The sequence below is a fragment of the Panicum hallii genome, chromosome 2, assembly GCF_002211085.1.
Source record: "Panicum hallii strain FIL2 chromosome 2, PHallii_v3.1, whole genome shotgun sequence".
In the NCBI taxonomy this organism is placed as follows: domain Eukaryota; kingdom Viridiplantae; phylum Streptophyta; class Magnoliopsida; order Poales; family Poaceae; genus Panicum; species Panicum hallii.
In genome coordinates, this window is record NC_038043.1 from 38,685,692 (window position 1) to 38,709,568 (window position 23,877).

The following is a 23,877-nucleotide window of genomic DNA, read 5'->3' on the forward strand; positions in this document are numbered from 1 at the left end:
ACAGATTATATTGATGAATAGAATCGTATAATCAAGCCCCTAGATGTAGAATCGTATGACAATTGTCAACCATGCATGCGATGCAGCACATGTCAATAACTAGCTTCTCTCTTTTGTCCCTTCCCTGCGTTTGTATGACAGTAACTTAGGGTAAGAAATATATGATTTTGCTGCTGACATTTCATTTTCTGCGGGAAGTATTTCCTCCAGTACTGGAGCAATTGGTTTTGCATGTTGGCCATGTTGGCCTGTAATACCCTAGATGTTTATAATTCTAAGTAAGAAAATCTAAACATAGCATCATATAATAATGCAAAATTATTGAAACAGTGCATTTAATTATGTGTGCGCATATGCATAGGTATGAATGTGTATATGCATGTGTATGTATGTGTGTACGTGGGATTTGTTCCTTTTGTATTTATAATATTTTCATGCTCCACCTTTTATGAAAAATATAGCATAAAAACACACTCATATTTTAGTATCTTACAAAATATACTGCAAACAACATTTGCAAATTCAAATGTTAAACACATGAGATGAATAGGAATTCAAATTCTAGTAATCTTAAATTTAAAATAACTTCTAAACTAAAGCTCAAATAAATTTTGATCCAAAATGAAAGTTGTAGATTTTTAAATTTTCTATAACTTTTATGTTCAAAGTTTTTCAAATTTCTATTCTAAGTTCTAAGAAAATTTAATTTGAATCTCGACCCTTTTCTCTCTCCCTCCCTTTCTCTTCTCTCCCCTCCCCTGTTCTATCCCATCGAGAGGCAGCGGCCGTCAGCCACCTGGCCGGCGATGCTTGCCGGCCGCAAGCCACCAAAGGACAGCACCTTGACAGACCCCGGCTGGCCGGCGGCCAAATCTCCCTCACCTACCCCGAATCCACATATGCCCTAGGCGCGCGCCACGCAGCCGTCGATTACCAACGACCAAGCCACGACGCGCCGGCGATGCCGCGCCCTTGCCACGGCCTTGTCCCTGTCGCACCTCCCTCAGCTTGGCCGCGCCCAGCCCCTCCTCCCCTTCCCTGTGCGCCTATAAAAGGGCTGCACCAAGCTCTGCTCACACGCGTCCGAGTACCACCACCACCGCACCATTAGCGCCGCCACTCAACCTCGCCGTCGAGCTCCACTTTCCGCTCCACCTCCGCCCAAACCGAGACTCTAAACGGGTCGCCCTCCACCTGCTGGTACTCCCCGACTTACCCACGCCGTCCTCCCTCGCCGAACCGCCGCCACCCATCACCCACACCTCGCTGGAGCTCCTGCTCACAACCGGCAGCTCAACTCCAACCACGCCAGCCCCAACCGAGCACACTAACAGGTTTCCCTCGACCTCCTCGTGCTCCCCCAACCCTTTCCCCTCGCCGCCGACTAGTTTTCTCGCCGGATTTCAGCCGAGAAACACCCAGCCCCACATAGGGACTACATTGCAATCATCAAGTTCTTTTTAGGGTCTTTTCTGCTATATCCAGGGACCTACTGAGAGAACTCGAGTATTTTATTTTCAAGAGGCTGTCAATTGTAAAATTAATCTAAAATTATAGAAAAATACAAACTAAAATTTATTGTGACCCTCTTGATGAATCCTACAACTTTTGCACAGAAGGATGACCAGTTACAAACTATAACTTGATCTAAAATTAATCTTATTTTAAAAGAGCCCATAAATGTATCTCTTGATTTAGGATAGTACTGTGAATGATTTTTGGACTGCAAGCTGGTCTCTTCTTGTTAAGACTTGTGTAAAAATCTTAAGACCAGAACATGGCTCTACATGTAGTTTTTGTTGGACCTTGTTTGATGTGCTATTTTGCTAGAGTTACCTGTTCACGCTATTCTATTGATATGTTAGAAATTTTTACAGTAGAGTAATCTTGATGTATAAATGCTATGGATAAAGTTTGGAAGTTTTTACTTCTGTCTAACTTGCTCATATGTTTTTAGTTAAGCAAAACTATATTAAAACAAAGTAACTAGTTCTATGCTTAGAAAAATAAGAAATTTTAACCAGAGACTACCTTTGAGTAGATTATCATGTTGGAAAAGTTTGAGATATAGAAACTTTGTGAAAGTGTCTGTAGAAATAAATCTTGATTAATGTAGAGGAATATTGACTTATTTTCTATGCTCTGTATCTTGCACACTAAAATCTAAAAAAATTATAGTAGACTCACAAGAAGTTTAGCGGTACTCGGTTAAATATTGAGCATCAGTTTTTGCATGGTTTGTTCTATTTAATTAGATCTTGATCCTAGCAGTAGCTATTTAATGTATTTTTCATGATTAATCTGCTGATGAAAATGGCTGAAAATTTATAGTGAGCTTGTGCTTAGGTAATGTGCTCGGCATAAAATCTCAACATCAGAAACTATCTCTAGGAGTTGTTTTGCTGTTAATCCATGCTTACTCTTGAAAAATAGCCGTTTATGAAATGACAAAACCCTTCACTTACTTAACGAAGTTAGTTAATCTAGATACTACTCGATAAATGAATGTCCAAGGAAAAGAAAATGAAGTACTTTACAACTTAACTTGAGTTTTGTTAAATTATAACTTTACAGTGAAATAGTTATTTATCTTGTACCATTAAAACAACTCATAGATATCCATTCAAATAGAATCGACGACTCTCGCCAACCGAACCTACGAGCTGGTGCTAGAGTTCAAGAGTGAACAGCGCGAAGCTCAAGTTAATCTAACTGAAGTTGCTGAAGATCTGAACCAAAGTTTGGAAGAGCCCAAGGCTAGCTTTGCTCAGGAAGGCAAGCCCCGGAGCATAACTCCTACTTTTAAACTTATGCAACTTTTATTTATATATGGTATTGTGCATTAAGTTTGTAGAGGTTGATTGAAATCCTAGTTGCATGATCCTAGTACCTATAATCTGAACACTAGGCTTGTTTTACTTATGTTGGAACCATAAGGTCGATGGATGGGGCTATATTACAATATTCCTGTTGATGATTGGGACCCATCTATTTAGCAAAAATGCTAAAGTCGCGGTGTGTGGTAGTGGTGGTTAAGTTTTTGAACGTACTAACCACATACCGAGAATATGGTAATTGATAAGCTTAGGTACCTGATTGAACCGGGGCTGGAACATACCTCCTATCATCTTGATGTCGTTCCCATGGGTACATTGTGAGTGCAAGAGCAACTACGGCCCAGCATTGTTCCGTGGTTCGTGGACCTCTGTACTCGAGGACGATGGCATTGTTCCATGAAATGGGAATAAAGGGGAAAAGTTGCACGTGTAACTCTGTGAGCAACCACGTGACGTGTGTTTAGATTTTCCTTGCAAGGTTAAGAAATTCGATTCGAATCGTCCGTTTCTCACGGCCATTGAGACTGCTTAACCCTTTTACCACATAGAGTAAGAAGAGGAACAATGATGATAATTAATCTGGTTGGATGCTCAATTAATTTTTTCCACCATACGTGATTTGGATAGTTGCTTACCTAGAATGGTTAATCAACTAGAACGTGATGCTAAAACTTGAAAGTAAGGACTCACTCTTAGATGCTTTTTAGCAAAAATAACCCTCAGCCAAAAGCCCTGCATATCTAGGAGTCGGCTAAATATATATCACTAGTCGGGTAAGCCTTGCTGAGTATCAGTATACTCAGCTTTGCTTGTAGCTTTGTTTTCAGACGAGAGTTTTGAGGATATAGTTGCTAGTTTGACTTGGCCATGTAATCTTCTTTCTGATTGGTCGGTGGAATGGGATGCGTTTCCGGCCAACGGTGATAACACTGAATGATGTTATGTACGGGCTTCATCATGATATCTTGTATCGTCATTAGAACTATTATTTATTTTTCGCTGCACTATTGAACTCTGAAAGTACTTATTTATGAATATTTTTGAACTTGATTTGTAATAATAATTTCTGTTGAACTCTGGAATATAAAATTTGTGGATTGTTGTAATCTCTCGGCTCACCTTCACGTGGGTCGGTTGTATATATGCATTGTTTCGATCGAAATTCCAGTGGTTGCATCGAGATGTTACCCGACAGACTGTCATTTTATTTCGTTTTAAATGCATGTTAGCCCGGATTGCCTCTATGGTGATAGTTAGTACACTTAAGCCGGATTAATTCGGACGGTTCTGTCACAGGGCCGGACAGGAAACCGCAAAAGCATTTCTCCAATGTACCTGGTAAGCATTAGGAGAACAACTTATGGAATAACATCAAATCAACTTAATGTGAGATTTCGAATGTGGCAGCCAAGGAAGATCCAGAGGGGCATCCTGGCCAGCTTAATAAATTTTCACTAGGAGAACTAAAAGTTGCAACAGATGGCTTCAGCGATAAGAACAGTCTTGGAGGAGGTGGGTTTGGCAAAGTCTACAAAGGAAGGCTGGCAGGTGGTTCATTAGTAGCTGTTAAGAGACAAAAGAAGGAGATAACACCTGGTGCTGGGGACTGCAATTTCAAGCAGAAGTTGATATACTTAGTACGGTTGTACACAGAAACCTTTTGCGTCTTCGCGGATTCTGTATAATATCAACGGAAAGGTTGCTTGTGTATCCATACATGGCCAATGGAAGTGTCGCGTCACGTTTAAGAGGTACTCTGTTGTTTACTGCAGTCATAGTCTTTTTGTTGTGTATTTTAGTTTGTTGTACTGTGTTATCAACAATATCAAACTGGAAGGAATTTATTATTTGGTTTTATTCTGCAGAACGGCCAGGATCTGAACCTCCACTAGATTGGAAAACAAGAAGAAGGATTGCATTGGGCTCTGCCAAGGGCCTGTCCTATTTACATGATCAGTGTGATCCGAAGATTATCCATCATGATGTCAAAGCTGCAAACATTTTGTTAGATGAAGACTTCGAAGCTGTAGTGAGGGATTTTGGTTTGGCCAAACTAATGGATTACAAAGATGCCCATGTAACTACTCCAGTTAGTGGAACGGTGGGTCACATTGCACCAGAATATCAATCATCAGGAAAATCCTCTGAGAAAACTGATGTATTCAGTTATGGAATTATGCTTTTGGAGCTTGTCACAGGGCAGCGTGTCCTTGATCTTACTCGCCCTGCCAATGATGACAATGCCAGTCTGCTTGACTGGGTAGCTTACTATTGACATTTCCTCAGTTTAAATTGCAGTGTAGATATGCATGCCGTTTTGCAGAATTGCTGCATGATGTTGTGCTTGGATGCTCACTTTTTCTGTACTACCATAAAAAATTATTAGTCACTCTATCTAATAATAACACATGGAGCTTCAGTAGAGTGTAAAAAAGAATGTATTGTTTCTGAATTGGTGCATTGTTTACAGCTAGCAAAACGGAGCATATGGTAGAGTACTGGAGTGGAATATCTCTGGACGTAATATTCTTCTATTCGTTAACTTATCGCTTTAGCTTGTACAGGAGTTGTTCTCATTTTATTATTTATGATAAAACACCGGCTTTGACTGGCAAGCTAATAGAGTGTTTTATGTGCTTTGTGCAGGTCAAAGGGTTGCTCAAGGAGAAAAAAACTTGAGAATCTGGTTGATGACGATCTAAATGACAACTACGTCGATGTTGAGGTGGAATCCCTGCTTCAGATCGCGCTCCTCTGCACGCAGAGGGATCCCACAGAACGTCCTAAGATGTCAGAGGTGGTGACAATGCTTGAAGGCCATGGCGGCCTGCCTGAGAGATGGGAGGAGTGGCTGAAGGTAGCAGATCAGGATGTCGAGCTAGGCCCGCGTCGAACATCAGATTGGATTGCCGAGTCGGCCTACGTGCCCCGCGCAGTTGAGCTTTCAGGGCCGAGGTGATGATAGCGCACACAGCACACTCATGACCTGCCGTTAATATTTTGCGATGCGTCGCCATGGACATCTTATGCTGAGGGCATCAGAGCTAGAGGAGCTAGTGTCGTGTGCAGTTGCTGCATGCACCCGTGCTCCTGTCCTTGTAAACCACCGCTCAAGTTGACTAACCTAGAGATTAACAGAAATAGTGATTGGGAAACTGGAACGGGAGGAAGGTGCCAGTCTTCCAGTACAACCCTTTTTCAAGTCATCTTGAAGGTGCACTGTGAGGCCGTTTGATCATTGTGAAATAAGTGCAGTACCGTGTCCCGGGGAGTCATAAAGCTATTCTGTTTCATGTTTTAACTTGTTTGTATAAAAGAACTCTGAGCGTCTTATCTGAAATCGTAAGCTTTCAGAACACTTCTGAAAAATTTACATCGTGCTTCTTTGCATCTTTACTTCGACGGCACCAGGTGACACAAATGTGCATCGTGGTTTTTGCTCAGACGTATGAAGAGGAATCCTTGAGACAGCACGTTTGGCCTGTTTGGCCTGTTTGGAGTGCTGCCCCACCTGCCACGGCACGCCACACCTTTTCCGCCGCAGGTGTGGCGGCCATTTTAAGCGCCACAGGTTAGGCACGCCGTGGCGAGTGGAGCGGCACTCCAAACAGGCCTGTTGTACACTAGATTCTTGTTCAATTGGAGGGCCACCTCATGGAAAATGTAGATGGGTGCAACCAGCGTTGACCAGTTTATATGAAATGTTAATTTTAATATTAACCATTATATAAAATTGGACCCTACCTTATAGGAACACAGCGTTATGCATCTATCATTTAATTGATCCATCGAACTATAAACCAACGCCAAAATTATGAATATCCACATGGTATCAATATGGTGGCTAGAGCAGAATGACAAACCGAATCTGCGTTTATAGTTGACGAATTATTTCGACTTGCAACAGAGCAGAGAACCTCCAGCTGTTAACATTTTTCATAAATTTTGAGTAACTGCTGACCATGGACTGGTATCACAACTCCCGAGCATCTAAGGACCTACATTCTTTAACAAGTTTCACAATCTATATATATAAGTACTGGAACTAGGCAAAAACGTCCAGACAACTGAATAACAAGAGTTCCTTAGCCTGCACCATTTCTTCCTTATTTTGTTCCCTTAGCTAATCTGTTGCTAATCCAAATCAACAGAACTCTGAAGATAATGCTCTGTTCGTTGTGAGATTGACATTGAAGTCAATGAATAGGTTTGATTATGATCGGCTATCTTTCAAGCCTACTCCATGATTTTCTTTTATTACATAAAAGTGAATTTTCAATAAAAAATTTAATAGCTGGAAGCTAAGAACAATCACCACTCCTCAAGCTTTGCAGAAGATTTAGATAGCCACGAGAATCTGGGTGTATGTACCTGAAGACATGGTTACAAATTACAATATCAGCAATTCAGCATCTAAGAAATTATTTCCCTTGAAATCTCAGTGCTAAGAAAACAATGTAATATGCATATAATACCCATGACGGAAGAGAAAGTCGATGATCACAAGGTTGCAATTTGGCTTGAAAAATTCGGTCCTTCGGATAATGTTCGCAGCATGTGGCACAGGGATTAGTCTGAAGCTATCAACCTCTCCATCTGGGGAAAAATTATGCAGCAGATTGCAATTTATATCGATGTGAATACAGAAAATCAGGATGCTGCAAAGTTTCAGATTCAGCATCTACCTTCATTATTAGGAACAAAATCTTCAGGAAGTTTGAGGTCATAGCAGAAGAGGACATCCCTTTTGTATCTAAAGCCTTCAATGTCCATGTAAGAAATTGCTCCAACAGAAGTAGCACTAGTGAAGTAAGATACTTATTTGTTAAATATTTCAAACAGAAATAGAACAAAGACTCGAAAATGGAAGCAGCAATTTCTAAGACAAAAGTTTGCCATGTTACTTGGTTGATATGGATCTTGGAATTCCAGCTTCCTCTTCACATTCCTTGATGATGTTCTCTTTGCAGGAGATACCATATGGCTAAAAGTTTCCAAGTGGAGCTAACATAAGCTAACAGATACTCAATTCTACTTCTACATTAGAGAAACAAGGAAAGAAAAAAGGAGCAATTCTATTCTACTCAGTTAAGTTCTTTCATTCAGGATATGTTAAACCTCATCAGCAAAAACCAAAAATCAACAAATACTCCATAACCCACCTTGCCATGCTGCCTAACTTTAAATAACCATATCCTGATTGTTACCATCTAAATATATAGTTATATACCCAGAAGCTATCTAAAACTCTGCCCCTTTTGTCCATGATGTTCATTTTAGATGGACTAATATTGTGAAAATTTCAATAGAACTTAGGAAAAATAAATCTCAGTAGGACTGATTGTCTTTTTACCTCTAAACTCTGTATGTTAGACCAAGCAGGTAATTCGGTCCAAAATTCTTTTACGCCTGATGTGACCAGGAAATGATTACAGGCTAGAAAAGTATACATGGACGATTTACTACTATTTCAGAAATCAGAATATCTCCAAAAGAGCTGAAAAGTTACTAAAAGAGTTCACTACATATATGTTTAACCAAAGACCAGGTGCACGTATGCCATACAAATTAACAACACAGAGAATACTCCCTATGTCCCTTGAGTGATTGGAGCAAATTCGGACCTCTAGGAAATGAAAAGGAGTATGTGAATGATGTGCATTTATTGATTTGTGGTTGAACATTCTCAAATAGGAGTTACAAAATGCCATCACCTGGATTATATAGAATCCAGTTTAACAGTTTTAGAATGAAAATGGCATCATAGGTCATATGGTGCACATAGGCACAGTTGGAAAAATTCATAAACTTTTGACACCCGTCTGTGGCAGCAAATATTTTTTGTTACTAAGGTAAACAAAAAAAATTCAAGAGAAGAATGGGAATGCACACCAGGCCACCAGCAACAAGATGGTCGAGCATTCCTGGATATGTTTGCTTCACATCACTTCTTTTACCAATCCAAAGAAATTTCTGGCCATCTTTCTCAACATACCCATTCATATGAACTCCGTAAGCCTGTCATGAATATAAGTTTATTGAGAAATGAGAAGGATCTAACAGTTACAAATTGTGGGAGGAGAACAGCTACCAGATATAGAGAGAAAAAAAAGTGAGCAAATTTGGAGTACATGAGGACAAGATTAGCAGTTGGATAGCACCAATAGAGGTGTACAATATTTGACAAACACAAGTCATAAAGAATGCAATATAAGTACTGCATACCTTTTTTTTTAAAAAAGAAAGTACAGCATACCTTTATACCAAAGTAGGGAGCAGCAGCACGTTCCAGAGAGAAATACACAGGCATGCCATAAGATGATGTTACTGGGTAGAGCTGTTAGATTGCAAAACATTATCAGAAAAAACTAAAGAAATATATGAAACTAGAGTTGAATTTCCAAGTATAAAGCAACTACCAGTAAAATTTCTGAGGGTAAGCAATATGACAAAAAAAAAATCCACAACTTCTTTTGAAGAAATTTAGCTGTTGCTTCGACAAAAATGCCAGCATGTGGTGCATTGGTGTCTTGGTGATGAATGAATGAGGCATAGACAACTATAGATCATTCCAAACAACTATTGTGATCAGCTACCAAGTCTTTTAACCCCAGTAGAAGAAGCATGAATAAGTTCAAAATATACTTGTCACTACAAGGCTGATTAACACTGTAACACATAACAAAGTGTTCGCAAACCATTAGGTTTATATGGCCTATCAGTATTTTCAGTATCAATGTATTTAGCCATGCAAATGATTTTCTGCTATAGTTAAATTGACAACAATGAATGGAAAAATAACTGTTCCCAAATGTTAGACCAATCAGGTTGTTTCTGGCTCATGATTCAATCAGGTTGTTTCTGGCTCATGATTCATAACCATTACATGATTTATTAACCTTGGCTTATCTCTCTGTTCATACTTCATACACTCATGATGTCATCACAAAAAATTGAAAAATCAGCAAATGCAGCTGAATCATTTCACAAAACAGTTCAATAATCCATGAATCCATCCTAAGTACCTCATTCCGAATACCTGGAATCATTTCACCGAGACTTTTTATGACTTCTCCAATAGCATGTGTTCTGTCCTCTGGTGTCCTAAGTGACGACTGGAGAGACACATTTTCCACAGTGTTGCTGCTATTATTGCCTGAGATGGTAAAAACATCATGGAAGTCTCTGAGGTGCTTGACAAATCTGAAATTGGCATCACTAAGTTAGACACCTTATAGAAAGAATCTGGCCTTTAAGTGCAAACTGGATCTTGAACAATGTAACTTTGTTCAGCAGTTTAGCATGCTCATAACCGCCCCTTTTTTTACTTTGTCTATCTGAATTCCAAGTCCAGATCTATCTGAATTCCAAGTCCAGATAAGTAAAACCTAGCCCCCCTACATTGGTTTAACCATTTGCTAGACTTGTTGTGTAACTTCTGTTCATCCTGTCATGCCTAGACCACAATGGTTATGTTTGAAGAACGTTTATTTTTAGGAAAAATCGCTTACATGCGACAGAGATCACTATAGTTATCATAAAAAGAAACTGGTGCAACTTTAATACACCAAAAGTTCAGTCTTCTTTTTTCTTGTATTAGTTCCTTGAAGTTTAACCACTGACATTAAGTATGACAAATTTTGCCACTGCCTTATCTCTTAACCTGACCTTTCTTCCTCTATCAGACCTGAGCTCAAGCACACAAATCCATAGCTCCGATGCCCCTGCCACCCACAAGATCTTCACAGTGTCATTAACCCTGACTCACCACCAGCACTGTTCACCTCCAGCCTCTACCCGGTACCCAACTTGTCCTAGTCGCCATGCCTGCACCTTGCGCTCTATATATGAAGGTGTGCAGCCATGGTGTCCTGAAGAAAGTAGGGGTAAAGCAACAACCAGAACCTACCGCTCCATTCTTGAAGAAGGATATTACAAGACGTATATGGTATAAGAACTGCATATAATGGGCTAGGATTCTAGCCAAGTTGCCAACTCAGCTCAGAAAAATTAGATTAAGTTTTCTTCCCTTCCTTTCCTTTATCTTCCTGATTCTCACCTAAATTTGTTTGGTTGATCACAAACTAAAATTGGAGTTCTTCACTACCACACATAGTCCCAATACCTCTTATATGTTAAAGATTATACACTAATACACTACCAATAAGTAAATAAAATCTTTAGGTTGCTCACATACAGCACATACTGGGGATGAAGAAAAAGATCAAAACAAAACATTGGTAGAAATATTTCTTTCTGAGATGATATGTACATATAAGGTTTCAGAGTAGAAATTACACTCACCCCTTGTGGACATATCCCACGACTTGATCCTCCACCAGGAACTTCACGAACTCCCCCCTTTTGTCCTGTAAAACCCCCACGCAAATCCGCACAGCCACATATCACATATGAGGCGTTCGCACAGCATACGCTTACAATTGCGCGAACGCACGTGGGAGCGCGAGAGAAACTCACCATTCCCCGGTTGCATTTGTCGACCTTCCGGAAGTACCCGGAGAGATCGGACTCGTCGCCGCGCCCGCCGTCGCCGGCGACGCGGAGGGCGTCGGTCCAGCCGAAGCCCGCCGCGGCGGCATGCGGCGCGGTGGAGGAGAAGGAAACCGAGAACGGGAGGCGGCGGCGGGTGAGGAGCTGACGGCGGGTTGGGGAGCTGCCGCGAGCGGCGGCGGCGGCGATGGTTGCCATAGTGGACATGGCTTGTTCTACCGGGAGAAATCAGGAAATGCCCGAGGGGGAATTTGTCCTTTTTTTCTTTCAGCAAAATATAGATTTCGCAAAGGTGCTTCTGGCTTGTCTTTCTTCTCCTCGATCAGTCCTCGCGTCTTGTTTAAGTTTAGAAGGTAAAAAAGTAGTGATGATTTTTCTGGATGGAGTGAACCAAAATAAGCAGTGCGATTTGATCTCGATTTTTACAATCACCTTGATAAATTGACTAATGACTAGCATACGCGTAAGCGAACAAATAAAGTGAATGAAAACAAGAAATGTTGGCAAAACAAGGTACTATTATTCCCTCTTCGCTTACAGTTTTAAGGCAACTTTTTCTTCCTAACACTATTGACAAATATTTTTTACGAATGTATCTGTATCTCTATCTCGGAAAATAGTTTGGTGGTTAGTTTTTCATTTTGCTTTGTTCCAGCACTATATAAAATACTCCACTTTAATTATTCATCCTCCTCCGGAGCTTCGTTGAGAGCCTTAAAGCCTTGACTCAACGCCCCCTGCGTCGCTCCCGCACGCAGCATGGGGAAACCTCGCAGCGCCGCCGCCGGGCTTCTTCCCTCCTCCTCGCCATCGCCCGAGCTAAGGGCTGGAAGCCCGGCACCAGCAAGGAGGGTGGCGGCGGGGTGTCTCGGCCAGGAAGTGGGCGCACTATGCGGGCGGCAGCGGAGCGACTCCTGGGGGCTGCTCTGGTGCTCCATCGGCCGGATCCGTGGCCCCCATGGGCGGATCCGTTGCCTCCTCGGGCGGATCTGCAGCCCTGAGGCGGCAGTCCCGGAAGACGGCGCGAGGCGAGGACCGCGGGTGGGCGGCTACTGAGTGCGGCGTGGTGGTGTGACTGGGAGGAGTCCAGCCTGGTAGCGACAAGCGGCTGGCTGTGCACAGACAGATGAATGGTGGTGGGAGCAGTTGCAAGGTGGTCGGAGTGGTGCAAGATGGTGGGAGCGGTTGCGAGGTGGTCGGAGTGGTGCCTTGCACCACCTCAGCGCTCCACCTCCTCTTCTCCCCATCGGCAAAGCGGATCTGCACGGGGTCGGGTGGTCTGTATTGCGTGTCAACGCACGGCATGCTCGTGGCACCGACATAGTTCTAGGGATGTGACGGGCCATCCTTCCAGCGCAGGCTTCGCTGAGGTGGCGGGGAGCGAGGAGATGCTACAAGTGGCGCCTGACGGCGCGATGGCCGTGTGTGTGCGACAGGATTGGTGGAACGCTCCGGGCGAAAGCCTTTTGCCGGCGCTCTTGCCGATGGCGATGACGGCGGCGCCCTCAGACGTCGTTTCTCCCCGCTGGGGGCATCATTGTGGAGTCTCCATGCCTGATGCATGGGGTGTCTCTGGGTGAAAACTCTGTCTAGTCATGGACGAACGACGGCGGCGCTATTAGCGTCGCTCCCTCCTTGGAGGCGTCACTTCTCGAGACCTGGCTGAGCTTGCGGCAGTATTGGTGTTGCCGATGGTGGGGGATGGCAGCCAAGGGAGGTGGTGGCTCGTGGTAGTGGTGGTGGCAGTGATGGTGGTTGCCCACGTGTGGCACGTTGTGTTGTCGTGGCTCTGGTGCGGCTCGCGTTGAGGGCCCAATGCGACCGGCAAAGGGTGGAGAGGCTCAGGTCGATGGCCCAATCCAACCGGGCAGAGGAAGTTGTGGCCAGGGTCGATGTTCCAACCAGACCTGGACAAAGGTGGTGGGCCGTGTCTCTAGAGGCTTTGAGTGCGCACTTGTGGTGCAACTATGATTCCGGCGGCAGTACGATGAAGGTGAGGTTATTGGAGTGGCTCGGTGGCACTATGACACCACCGACGGCAAAGCAAACTCGGATCCTTGGCGAGTCCAGCGGCAGGAGTGGCGAGGCTCCCGTGCACTTCAAGATGGTGAGTCCGAGGAGTGGTGTGCGGTAGTGGATGTGGCAAGGCCCCCACGCGTTTGAGTTGTCTCAGAGATCCAGGATCTGACGCGGTGCTCCGTTTGTTTGGTGTGCATGATGCTGCAGCGGAACTGTGGCGAGGGGCACTGCATGTCGGTGGCCCTTTCGATGTGTGCGGTGGGCTTCTCTTCTGACTTCTACCAACGCTTGGCCGGGGTCTGGGAGATCGACGATCGTGGGTGCGTGACCTAAAGACGACGGTGGAACGGTGGAGAAGTTGTGGTGGCTACTTGGCTGGTAGCGGAATGCGGCGGCCAGTCCTGCATGGCAGCGACTGGTTGGCATAGGACATCATCGAGGTCGACGGCACTTGCAGAGGGCTACTTGTCGGCTTTATCCCGTTTTTGTGGTGGTTTGGTTAGGAGTCGTATTAAGTTTGCAACCGTGTTGATGTCTCAATCCAACTGGTTGTTGTTGAGTCGAGTTGAGTGGAGTGGTGCGGCCGTGTTGATGTGCCAATCCAACCGGCCGGTGTTGTTGTTTGCTGTTTTGCCCAGTCTAAACATTATCTTTTCTCTTTGATATAATCGGCAGTTCCCCTGACCGATTCGTTCAATAAAAAACATTATTCATCCTCCTCTTCCAGCCTTCACTGGATAGGTGAAAACGTCCTTGCTCCATTATCTTTTGCGAGCAACTCCGGATCGTCCTTCTTCCTTACCCAACATAAGATCTAAGTTAAAGAGGTAGTCAAATTCCGGCCACCATATCATCACCCCACTACTAATTTACTGAAAACGCGACCTCACCTCACCACTGGACCCGACAAGTCGAGAACCCCTATAATGTTAGCTGGGCTCGACGGTGGTATCACGAGGAGGATGAAGCAAGGGGAGAATGAACGGGCAACAAATAATATTTCCCCTGACTACCCAGATGCGCACAGGGAGGAAGGAACGGGCACTATTAGCACTTTAGCAGTAACGCGTGAAGGCCCACAACAGCCCATGTGCCCTCACCACCGGATCCACTGCCCTGCAACCTGCCACAGCCGAGCCGACAACCTGCTGCATCCCACCTAGCCGCTTCCCCACCGGTTGTCTTCCCACCGCGTCGGTCGGCGGCGTCTCCGTCGCCCCACACTCCACCACTGCCGCCTAGCTTCCTTGCGCCCCACACATTCCTTTCTAAGGCTGTTCCCAGCAGAGTGCGGCAGCGGATACCCATTGAAAGACCGCTCCAGCGTGGACCCCGCATGGATAGGAAAGATGCTCTCCAGCAGTTTCTCGTATAACGTTGCGGAAATGAGTGGTCTGTGGTCCCCACGTCAAACTCTTCACTGCTGCTCACCCCTCTCCCTGGTCCCTCCACCACGTGTCGCTGCAAGAGGCCCTCCCCACCGATCCGATACAGGAGAGAGGCAGCGCCAGTTTGGGGTGCGTCGGAGGCTGTCCGGATTTTCGGAAGCTGGATCGGTTGTCTGCTGGGTGCATGAACAGTAGCTTTCAGCACCCTTTTACCGCATCGGATGCCGGATAGGTTCCCTGCTGGGAACAGCCTCAGCACTCCAAACCCTCTGTATAAAATAGTTTTTATAGAATTAATTATACCGTCATATATAACTTTTAGCTTACATGGTATCATAATAAATAATAAATAAGAGGAAAAAATTATTTCTACCTCCTGAACTTTGGGCCGAATCCGAATTTCCTCCCTAGATAATGAAACCGTCTGCCTGGACTCCTCAGACTCTAGTTTCTCTCCGTGATTTTTCTCTTTTCTTTAGAATCTTAAAAAATCATAAAAAATTCATTTAAATCAAAAAAATACGAAATGGGTATCAAAAATTTTCTAAAAATATAACATATCCGTTGGCACTATATTTACCAGTTATTCAGATCCAATTTTTTCGTGTTCATAGTATTTGGTTGCTTGTAGTTATACCTATTATTTGTTAATAATTCAAATTTAAATAGAGCTATAATAGATAGGTTACATTTTTAGAAAAATTTTGGTACTATTTTCATATTTTCTGCTTTAAAATGAATTAGTTTTGATTTTTTAGATCTAATTAGATTTTTTTACTTTAAAAAATATAAAACCACCTTCAAAACCACTCTAAGAGCCAAATTTGCCCGATTTCGATAGTTGGATGGTCTATGTTATCCGGTTTCGTAGTTGAAAGTTGAAAATCGGACTTTTGCGATTATTTGAGGGTGTAAACTAAACTTTTCCTCCAAGATATCATATATCGTAGAGTGTAGGTTTTAAAAGATGGTGTATTGATGATATGGTAACATAAAAACTATCCATAGATATTATAGATTAGGATTGCCCTAAATGTGCTAGTGTTTAGTGTTGGATCCAAGGCAGCCATCCCCTCCTAAAGTCCGATGGTCGGCTTGATAAAAAAAAAAAGCACAATAGCTAGGGCCAGAGAGCTACTACGCCCTTCTACAACACCTCGCGTCACACTTAGGGGCGGCAGCAGGGGTATGCCCCTATGTTCCTTGGCATACCCAAGATTTGGAAGAAAATAATGTATACACAAATTTATACTGTCAAATATGGCTCAAAGATCCAATACAACAAAGCCCACGAAGGATTTCACATCCGAAAAATTATCAAACCTTCCATAGTAGCTTACTATGTACATTTCCCATGTTCGTAGAGATGAAAGGTTTAAAAATTTGAAAAAACCTATGTGAGCTTTCAGTTAAGCTCGTGGACAAAGAAAAAGATGAACAATATTATGTTGTTTACAAGCTTCTTAAGTTGGTGCTAATTCTTCCGGTAGCCACTGCTAGTGTTGAAAGAGTGTTTTCCATGATGAATTTTGTGAAGAACAACCAAAGGAACAAAATGGGTGATGAAAATTTGAACAATTGCTTGGTTATATTTGTTGAGAGAGAATTCTTCAGTCAAGTGAAAAATAAGGATATCATCAATCTCTTCCAACAAGAGGATCGTAAGGTTATACTGCAGTATCCCTCTGTCCCATAATATAGCATAGCTACTTCTAGAGTTTTTCTGACAGATTAAGGATGGAGAGTAAAAGTCTATATTACCCTCATGCACTAATTAAGAGAATAATTATGGCCTTCCTATTTAGCTTGCATGCAGATCTGCATGTCATAATTAATTTGTATGCAAGGAGGGGTATTTTAGACCTCTTATACCAAAAACCCCACTTGGGAATCCAAAAGTAGCTATATTATAAGATAAAAATTTGAATGTTAGAAGTAGCTATAGGTAGTAGCCTTTACTGTTTTGTAATATTATTTAATTATTCATATTTAGAACTTGTACTTTGGTTATTATTATGGATTTTTTATGGTCATTAATATAAAGGGGATCGTAGGTTATGAACTTGTGTGTATTTGCTTCGAATTTTTTTATGTGTGGCATACCTAGCCACGAATTTCTGGCTCCGCCACTGATCACACTCGCACGCGTGACTGTGATTATTCCCCAGAGGAACACCCTGGTCTTACTTGGGATGGGAGAATATGAAGTCAATTAATACGGAGAACTTTCCTTTTACGAGTAACTGGACCGATTCTTGAACGAACCGCTGATGTTGATGTGTTGATAGAGTTGAAATCAATGCGTAACTGTGGTTCAGCTCACTAATATTGGAGATACAATCGTCGCAACGAGAAGACATTACAGTCAACAAACGTATAAGGCTGCAACTTCCTGTGATGCTGAAATCTAGTATATCGATTAGCGGTAGAAGAATTGAATTAGCTGATTGACTACAGCAATGCTCCTAGAACAAGTTTGACAAACTATACGCATATGGAAGAATCCATTTATAGGAGCACTTATGCTAGGGAGGAACAAGATAGCATTCTTTCCTAAGCCTATAGAACCTTTCTCTGTATGACTGACCGGACAGATCTACATTTTATCCTGGTGGGCACTACGTCGCATGTACAAGTAATCGTCCACATGGAACAATCGGTGTTGCTCAGCGTGAACTGCCATTCAGCTTCGGGGACTCGGATGCTGCGTATCCATAAGGGTGCTTGCTAGCCCAGTTCCACAGGTCTCTGCACATCTCTGTGATGCCATATTTCGCTCTGAAGAAGGAACATTCATATTTAGATGACCACAAAGGATGATGGTCAACATCCATGAAAAACTTATAAACGGTACTTTTTTATCTTACTTCCAGTGGAGCTCTCTCTCTGCTTTCGCAGGCGACGAAAAGAGAACCTCAGCATCACCAGGGCGGCGTTGACCCATCACCAAAGGGATTTTCTGAAAATAAACAAGTACAGATATAAGTCACAAGGAAAAAAAAAGCCATGCAGGTATTGCTACTTCTGGAACTTTGACAGCAGGGTTAACTCTTTAAATTAAATTGCAGCTGCCATTCCAACAATCAGCCTGCACATATTTCTATGTTCTCTTTGTGAACTGTCATATAGTCAATATCTAAGCACCAACCTCTAAATCCTACATGATCCGCTGGATAAATCCAAGGATTCGCTTCTATAACACTAAATTCAGGAGAGTGGAGGTTTAAGAAAATTAGTTACGCTAACCAGAAAAAAAAAGATACTATGGAAAAGAAACAGGAGCCAGAGATTCGTCCAATACTCAAGGTATATCTAATCAGGTATACCTTTCCAGAAGCCTTCTCAAATGCATTGACTATCTCCAAAACTGATGTTCCCTTTCCAGTTCCGAGGTTGTATGCTTCACATCCTGCAAGAAGAGTTTCATTTTGAAATCCGATTAAACAGCAAAGCTTACTAAAAGTTTTATTTTGTGAGTATCCAATTAACTCATATGTAGAAGAACTGGGGTTTGACATGAAAGTTAGAGCATCATACGTGATGGATATAGTTTTCTATCCATTTAGAAGCATGAAAAAGTGTATCAGTAATATATTACTGTTTAATTTTTTGACCTCAAAATAGATAGTGCGAATGGGAAACAAAAAGGGGGTTAGTATCTAGTATCTACATCTTTAGTGTACATCTGGGAATTGGTATAAGTATTTCGGCCAAAGGATATGAGAGGACAGCCATTTGTGCAAACCTATGTTAGATGAGCTGTCGAAAAGCTTCCGTAATGCAAAAAGATGTCCTTCAGCAAGGTCAACCACATGAATATAATCACGAACCTGCAATCACACAGAAGTGTAATGTTCAGTAACATATTACTGCAGTTCTCACAATAGTATTCCTAAAATAGCTTAGTTGCCATTTGGCCATGATGTTGTCCACTTCCAACAGCACTTTGAGAAGCAAAAGCTAGAAAGCATTAGATTGGAAAGGTGAAGCTAATTGGCCGCAACAAATGAGATAACCGTGTCAGCATGAGTACCTATCTTTAAAGTAAACTATGGCTTAGTTTGCTTTCAGTCTTCATTTGATCCTTTCTGTAAAATGGGGATTGAGGACCTAATGGTATTGTTCAGAGGAGGCTGGGGCAAACTATTTTACTGTAAACTACAACTAGTAATAACATCATGAGTGCCCAGATGATTACATTTTCCTAGGAGTGGACACAGAAAGCTGACAAAACACTAAGTTGCATGATTGAATATAGACTAACGTAAGCTTTTTCTAGCTATAAAACCTTTCACTTCAGTTATTTGCTTCCAAGAACTTATATTCTGATAAACGCTAGTGGACTACAAATTTCATTTGTTACTCAACCTTTTAAACTGAAGAGCCTTAATCAGCCACTAGCTATTACAACTGATTGTACTGCCGATATACTCATATTTTCATAAATACCCTCTAGGCCTCTACATAAAGAGGTAATGCGTATAATAGATCTACTGTCAACAACTAGAATCTTTTGACTGTGGAACATGAATGAATGGACCAAACAGATAAAAAAAATGTAAATGCTGATGTAATTAACAACTGAGTAGCATGCATGATGAAAAAACAGTACCCCTGTCCCATCCTTTGTTGCGTAGTTATTTCCAAATATTGTTAGCGATGGCCTCCTACCAACAGCAATTTGCTGAACGAAGGGCATAAGGTTGTTAGGAGTTCCACATGGGTCTTCACCAACATATCCACTGGGGTGAGCCCCAACTGGATTGAAATACCTAAGCAAAATGATACTCCATTCAGGATCTGAATGGTAGATATCACGGCATATCTCCTCAGCCATAAGCTGCAACAAATACATACAACTACAATCAATTAAAAGACTTGGTGTAACGATTTATACATGGGAAATGAAGAAGCATACCTTGGTTCTGCCATATGGGTTGTGTGGAATGAGAGGAAAATCTTCTGTGCACGGTGAATTCTTCGGTGATCCATAAACTGCTGCTGATGATGAGAACACTAACTGCAACATTATGACACAAAAGGTGAATTTTTTTTGTCAGTATAAGCCCAATCTAGACAACAAATGAACAATTGGCCTAAATTCAAACAAAATGTTACGGTTAACAGAATTGTTAAGCAATGGTGTCACCTAGATGTACAGCTAAAATTATAAAAGTTTATCTAAAACTGCATAGGATGGTGTTGATTAACAATGTATTCATTCCATAGCAGTCTGGCACATCAATTACATAAAGAAACCATTCCTTTTAATAATTTGGAACTCATATTACATAGACATAAGTAAAAGTTTATATGAACAAGTCTGTCACTGCTTTTAAAAAATTTCAGATTTGTTATTAGTCTTTTCAAAAGAAAAAATAGTGCATACTTCTTGTAAAGAAAAGATAGTGTGTGGTGTATAAGCATTAAAATAACTGGCAATATCGATATGTTAGAAGATACTAGTGTCCAAAGCTGTAAGTAAATATGTAGAACAGAGTAAATGTCCATTAAAAATGGTTACGCATATGTACTCAGAAAGGTAACTAGATCACAAAATATCTTTATGGAGCACAAGGTACCCCAGATATATGGTAAATACCTTCTTACATCCATGAGCTGCCATAATTTCCAGAAGATTTATTGTACCAACAACATTATGATCATAATAGAGCAATGGCTTTTGCACACTTTCTCCAACAGCTTTCAGTCCAGCAAAGTGAATAACAGCATCAAATCTGGAAAACGGTAGCATAAACATGAATAAACTTTCAGCGCAGATGCATTTACACATAGAAGTCAAGCTAAACATTAAACAAGTATTAATAAACAGAAATACATTGACTACTATTTTGCAGTGAACTTTACCTTGCTGAAGCAAAAACCTTTTCCAGTCCATCTTTGTCACGGATATCAGCCTGCAGAAGCAGAAAAGTTGATAATATTGCTTGTATGTCCAAAAAGGCTATTAACAATTTCATGGCAAGATCAACATATCCTGGGGTTAAATACATTATATAATATTCAATCCTAGGTCCATCCATGGCATATGAAAAGATATTTTCCATAAGATATACCATCAAATGATGCATACAGCACAGACAAAACTGAAATGGAAAAAAAAATTGGAACATGGCACACATGTTCCAATGACTTACTCCTTATCAGTGAAAAGGATACCAATATTACACTGGAGAAGTTGATAATATCATCAAACATTTCTGAGTAAAAAAGGGCTAAATGCAGTTGCAAAACTCAAGAAACACCAGCGTTGCATATGCGTATTTTCCCAAAAAGAAGATATCTACTCCCTCCATTCCAAATTATTAGTCATTTTGACTTTTCTAGATTCATAGGTTTTGCTATTAACCTAGACATAATATATATGTAGATGCATAGCAAAAACTATGAATCTAGAAAAGCAAAACGACTAATAATTTGGGATTGAGGGAGTATCTACTAAGTACTTGAGTGACGACAGACAGATGAATCAACGTCATCTAGTAAGTTTCCTGTGCTTATCTTTAGTCAGGACCTGACAGAAATGAGTAGATCCATTTGTAAACATGGAAAATATTTTTCTGAGCGAACATTTACTACATTTCACCTTCGAATGCAAGTTTACATGATCCTCCGATTGCTTAGAGATGATTTTCCATGATGAGACAAACTTTTTGGCCAAGCCAACAAGCTGTCAGCAGCAAATAAGAAGTTGGCAAACCTTGCAGGTATTTGACCAAACTACCTATGACTATGAACATTGGCTTTGAAAAACCTAGATAGAAGAAAAGACAAGAGATGTTTTCACCCTGAATGCATAAACCAATTCCGCAAGAACAAGGACGTTCCATTTATTTATATACCAAGCCCTTTCATTCTTTCACAGATAAATCAAGTTTTCGGATTCATTATACAGCCAACATGATTTTGCCAGTGACAATAACAGATGGTAACATTTTGGAAACAACTGAACAGATTCTATCATGCTGATGTGATACATGCTGAACCATTGATCAAGCAAAGGTATTGACCCATGCAAACTTTCCCAATAGACATTTGTAAATAAAGCTGTCAAGTAACCTTCTAAATGCCAAGTCCAATCTTAAACAACTGCAGCTCAAACTTAACTTCAGAATTCACAGTAATCACAATCATGCTAAATTTACCAAAGCTTTCACTGCTTACCATCATCCATCTACCGCGCTCGAGTAAAACATCAGCCGACCAAACAAAAGTAACAGAATCAAAGATTTCACCACAGCACATATAAGAGGATCAGCAGCGCAGATCATCCACCAATATCCCAATTAAACAACCGTGGGCAGTCAGGAGTAGTACATTCTCCACACCAGACTAAGTCATACTTCCATACAGCCCAAGATCAACCAGCGTTAATCTTAACCCAGCGACATCCCTTTACCAATACACCATTATTACTAACAAAACAATCAAATTAGTCGTGACAAGATAATATTGGCTACAGGCCCCACAACAGCGGACGGAGAGATGTGGAGACACTCTAACGAATCCCAACCCAAATCACCCCGAAAGCGACGCCCCAGAGTGGGCAAACCCGTCGGCTAATTCTCATACTTGCCAACTGAATACGAATTTTCCCATGAAGCCTAGCAAAGCTCCGCCGAGTCCGCACAACATTTTTCCTTGGTCGATCGAACGAGCCAAACACACTAGCACACCCAAGGCACGTACGCATCAGCGCGCTGATCTACTCACGCCCCGCATATTGAGCGGAAGCACCAAATCGGCGCGCGAGACCGACACGAGATCAAAAGAGAGCGCGGCCATATTGAGAGAGAGAGAGAGAGAGAGAGAGTATTCATTACCTTGTGGAAGGCGAGGTTTTTGGCGTGTTCCCCCGCGAGCGCACGCACCCGGCGCAGCGCGATCTCGGACGAGTTGGCGAGGCTGTCGACGACGACGACGCGGAATCCCGCAGTGAGGAGCTGCAGCACGGCGTGGCTGCCGATGTAGCCCGCCCCGCCCGTGACCAGCACCGCCCTGCCGCTGCAGCCGCTCGGCCCCGCCTCCTTCGCCGCCGCGGCCATCTCCTCCAACCCCCCGCAGCACTCCCACCCCTCCGTCTCCCCCCTCCTCTCTCGCCCTCTGGAGCCCCCGGCGCTTGCGGATCTGCTGGAAGGGACGAGACGACGACCAAGTGTCCGAACGGGAGGGAGGGGACGAAGCGTGGACGAGGGGGGAGAGAGAGAGAGAGAGAGAGAATCGAGGTAGAGGAAGAAATTTGAATGCGCCCGGGGTGGCCGCACGCCCGAGGACAGGACAGGAGGGCCAGTCGCGGCGGGGCCCGCGCGGGTCCTCCACGGGCGGGGCCACTGCCACGTGTCCGCCTGCGGGGGGCTGCTGGGGGGTGTCGGTGGGGGTTGTATTGCATCGCGTGCTCTCTGGCTCTCTGCTGCCCGGCCGAGGCGACGACTCGTCGTCAGAGGATTCGATTCGCACAGTCGCCGCATTAATTAACGGCATTATTAAGCCGCCGGTCTAATAACGCCATTTGCTTGAGAATCTTGTTTGTTTCAGTCGGAGCATACTAAACGTTTGACAAACGGAGGTACTAGTATCTACCAGCATAATTAGCTGTTTATTTGTTTAGAATTTAAGTGGTTAAGCATTTCAGAGCAAATTTATGGAAACAGAAAAAAAATAGGATTTTTTACACCAAAAAACAGTAAAAGGATTATTTGTAGCTATAGAGGAGAGAGAATAGTTTTAAGATGTACATCTTATTTATGTTCCAAAGCATAAATAAGGCTATAATTATTTGTAGCAATAGTGTAGAGACAAATTTTCAATTTACTCATGTTTCAATTCAATCTTACTTATGATTAGATTATATAACAATATCTTACAATACACGTGAATAAAGACAATGAAATTTGTACGAGTCATTTTCCTTGAAATGCAAGTTGGTGATATTAAATTTCGTTATATTTTACTTTAGTTTTTTTATATTGACTTCAGGTTTTTATAGAAGTTCGTGGTAAATAAAGCTACCTGAACCGCATCGTTGCTTAAAAAATATTGTACTTTTGTACCCTCTGGTCGTCTTAACATGTCATTTGTCTACGCATACCCACAAATACTTT

At 42.3% G+C, this 23,877-nt stretch overlaps 2 protein-coding genes and 1 pseudogene across 4 annotated transcripts; 1 reads left to right on the forward strand and 2 right to left on the reverse strand.

Annotated features, from left to right (window-relative positions):
* The first annotated feature begins 3,143 nt into the window (after window positions 1–3,143).
* Window positions 3,144–5,796, forward strand: LOC112881009 (annotated as a pseudogene).
* Window positions 5,797–6,843: 1,047 nt separating this feature from the next.
* LOC112883256 (nudix hydrolase 20, chloroplastic-like) lies at window positions 6,844–11,651 on the reverse strand. 3 transcript variants are annotated; one of them, XM_025948527.1, is made up of 10 exons: window positions 11,316–11,651; window positions 11,142–11,206; window positions 10,506–10,577; window positions 9,863–10,040; window positions 9,094–9,174; window positions 8,730–8,855; window positions 7,742–7,821; window positions 7,523–7,638; window positions 7,313–7,433; window positions 6,844–7,208 (listed from the first exon to the last, which is right to left on the reverse strand). In XM_025948527.1, exons 1-10 carry the CDS (start codon window positions 11,553–11,555, stop codon window positions 7,139–7,141), a joined length of 1,149 nt encoding a protein of 382 aa, XP_025804312.1. In that variant the 5' UTR covers window positions 11,556–11,651; the 3' UTR covers window positions 6,844–7,138. The 3 variants fall into 3 exon arrangements, with proteins under 3 accessions (XP_025804312.1, XP_025804314.1, XP_025804313.1); XM_025948529.1 differs by having other exon boundaries at window positions 10,506–10,561; window positions 11,316–11,476; XM_025948528.1 differs by lacking the exon at window positions 10,506–10,577 and having other exon boundaries at window positions 11,316–11,647.
* Window positions 11,652–17,248: 5,597 nt separating this feature from the next.
* On the reverse strand, window positions 17,249–22,967 carry LOC112879552 (UDP-glucose 4-epimerase 4-like). The gene is made up of 9 exons (XM_025943824.1): window positions 22,600–22,967; window positions 20,624–20,673; window positions 20,358–20,493; window positions 19,674–19,775; window positions 19,368–19,595; window positions 18,501–18,585; window positions 18,082–18,164; window positions 17,623–17,714; window positions 17,249–17,533 (listed from the first exon to the last, which is right to left on the reverse strand). Exons 1-9 carry the CDS (start codon window positions 22,819–22,821, stop codon window positions 17,422–17,424), a joined length of 1,110 nt encoding a protein of 369 aa, XP_025799609.1. The 5' UTR covers window positions 22,822–22,967; the 3' UTR covers window positions 17,249–17,421.
* Window positions 22,968–23,877: the final 910 nt, after the last annotated feature.

What these genes read in the sequence shown, in the direction of transcription:
- LOC112879552 (XM_025943824.1), bottom strand. Translation starts at nt 22,821, where the DNA reads ATGGCCGCGGCGGCGAAGGAGGCGGGGCCGAGCGGCTGCAGCGGCAGG. An exon ending in CAGCTCATGGATGTAAGAAG is followed by an intron (nt 19,776 to 20,357) that starts GTATTTACCATA and finishes ATAATGTTGCAG; the next exon opens with TTAGTGTTCTCATCATCAGC. An exon ending in CAACAAAGGATGGGACAGGG is followed by an intron (nt 18,586 to 19,367) that starts GTACTGTTTTTT and finishes GTGTGATTGCAG; the next exon opens with GTTCGTGATTATATTCATGT.
- LOC112883256 (XM_025948527.1), bottom strand. Translation starts at nt 11,555, where the DNA reads ATGTCCACTATGGCAACCATCGCCGCCGCCGCCGCTCGCGGCAGCTCC. An exon ending in ATCTTGTTGCTGGTGGCCTG is followed by an intron (nt 7,822 to 8,729) that starts GTGTGCATTCCC and finishes GGAAACTTTTAG; the next exon opens with CCATATGGTATCTCCTGCAA. An exon ending in GACTTTCTCTTCCGTCATGG is followed by an intron (nt 7,209 to 7,312) that starts GTATTATATGCA and finishes CCATGTCTTCAG; the next exon opens with GTACATACACCCAGATTCTC.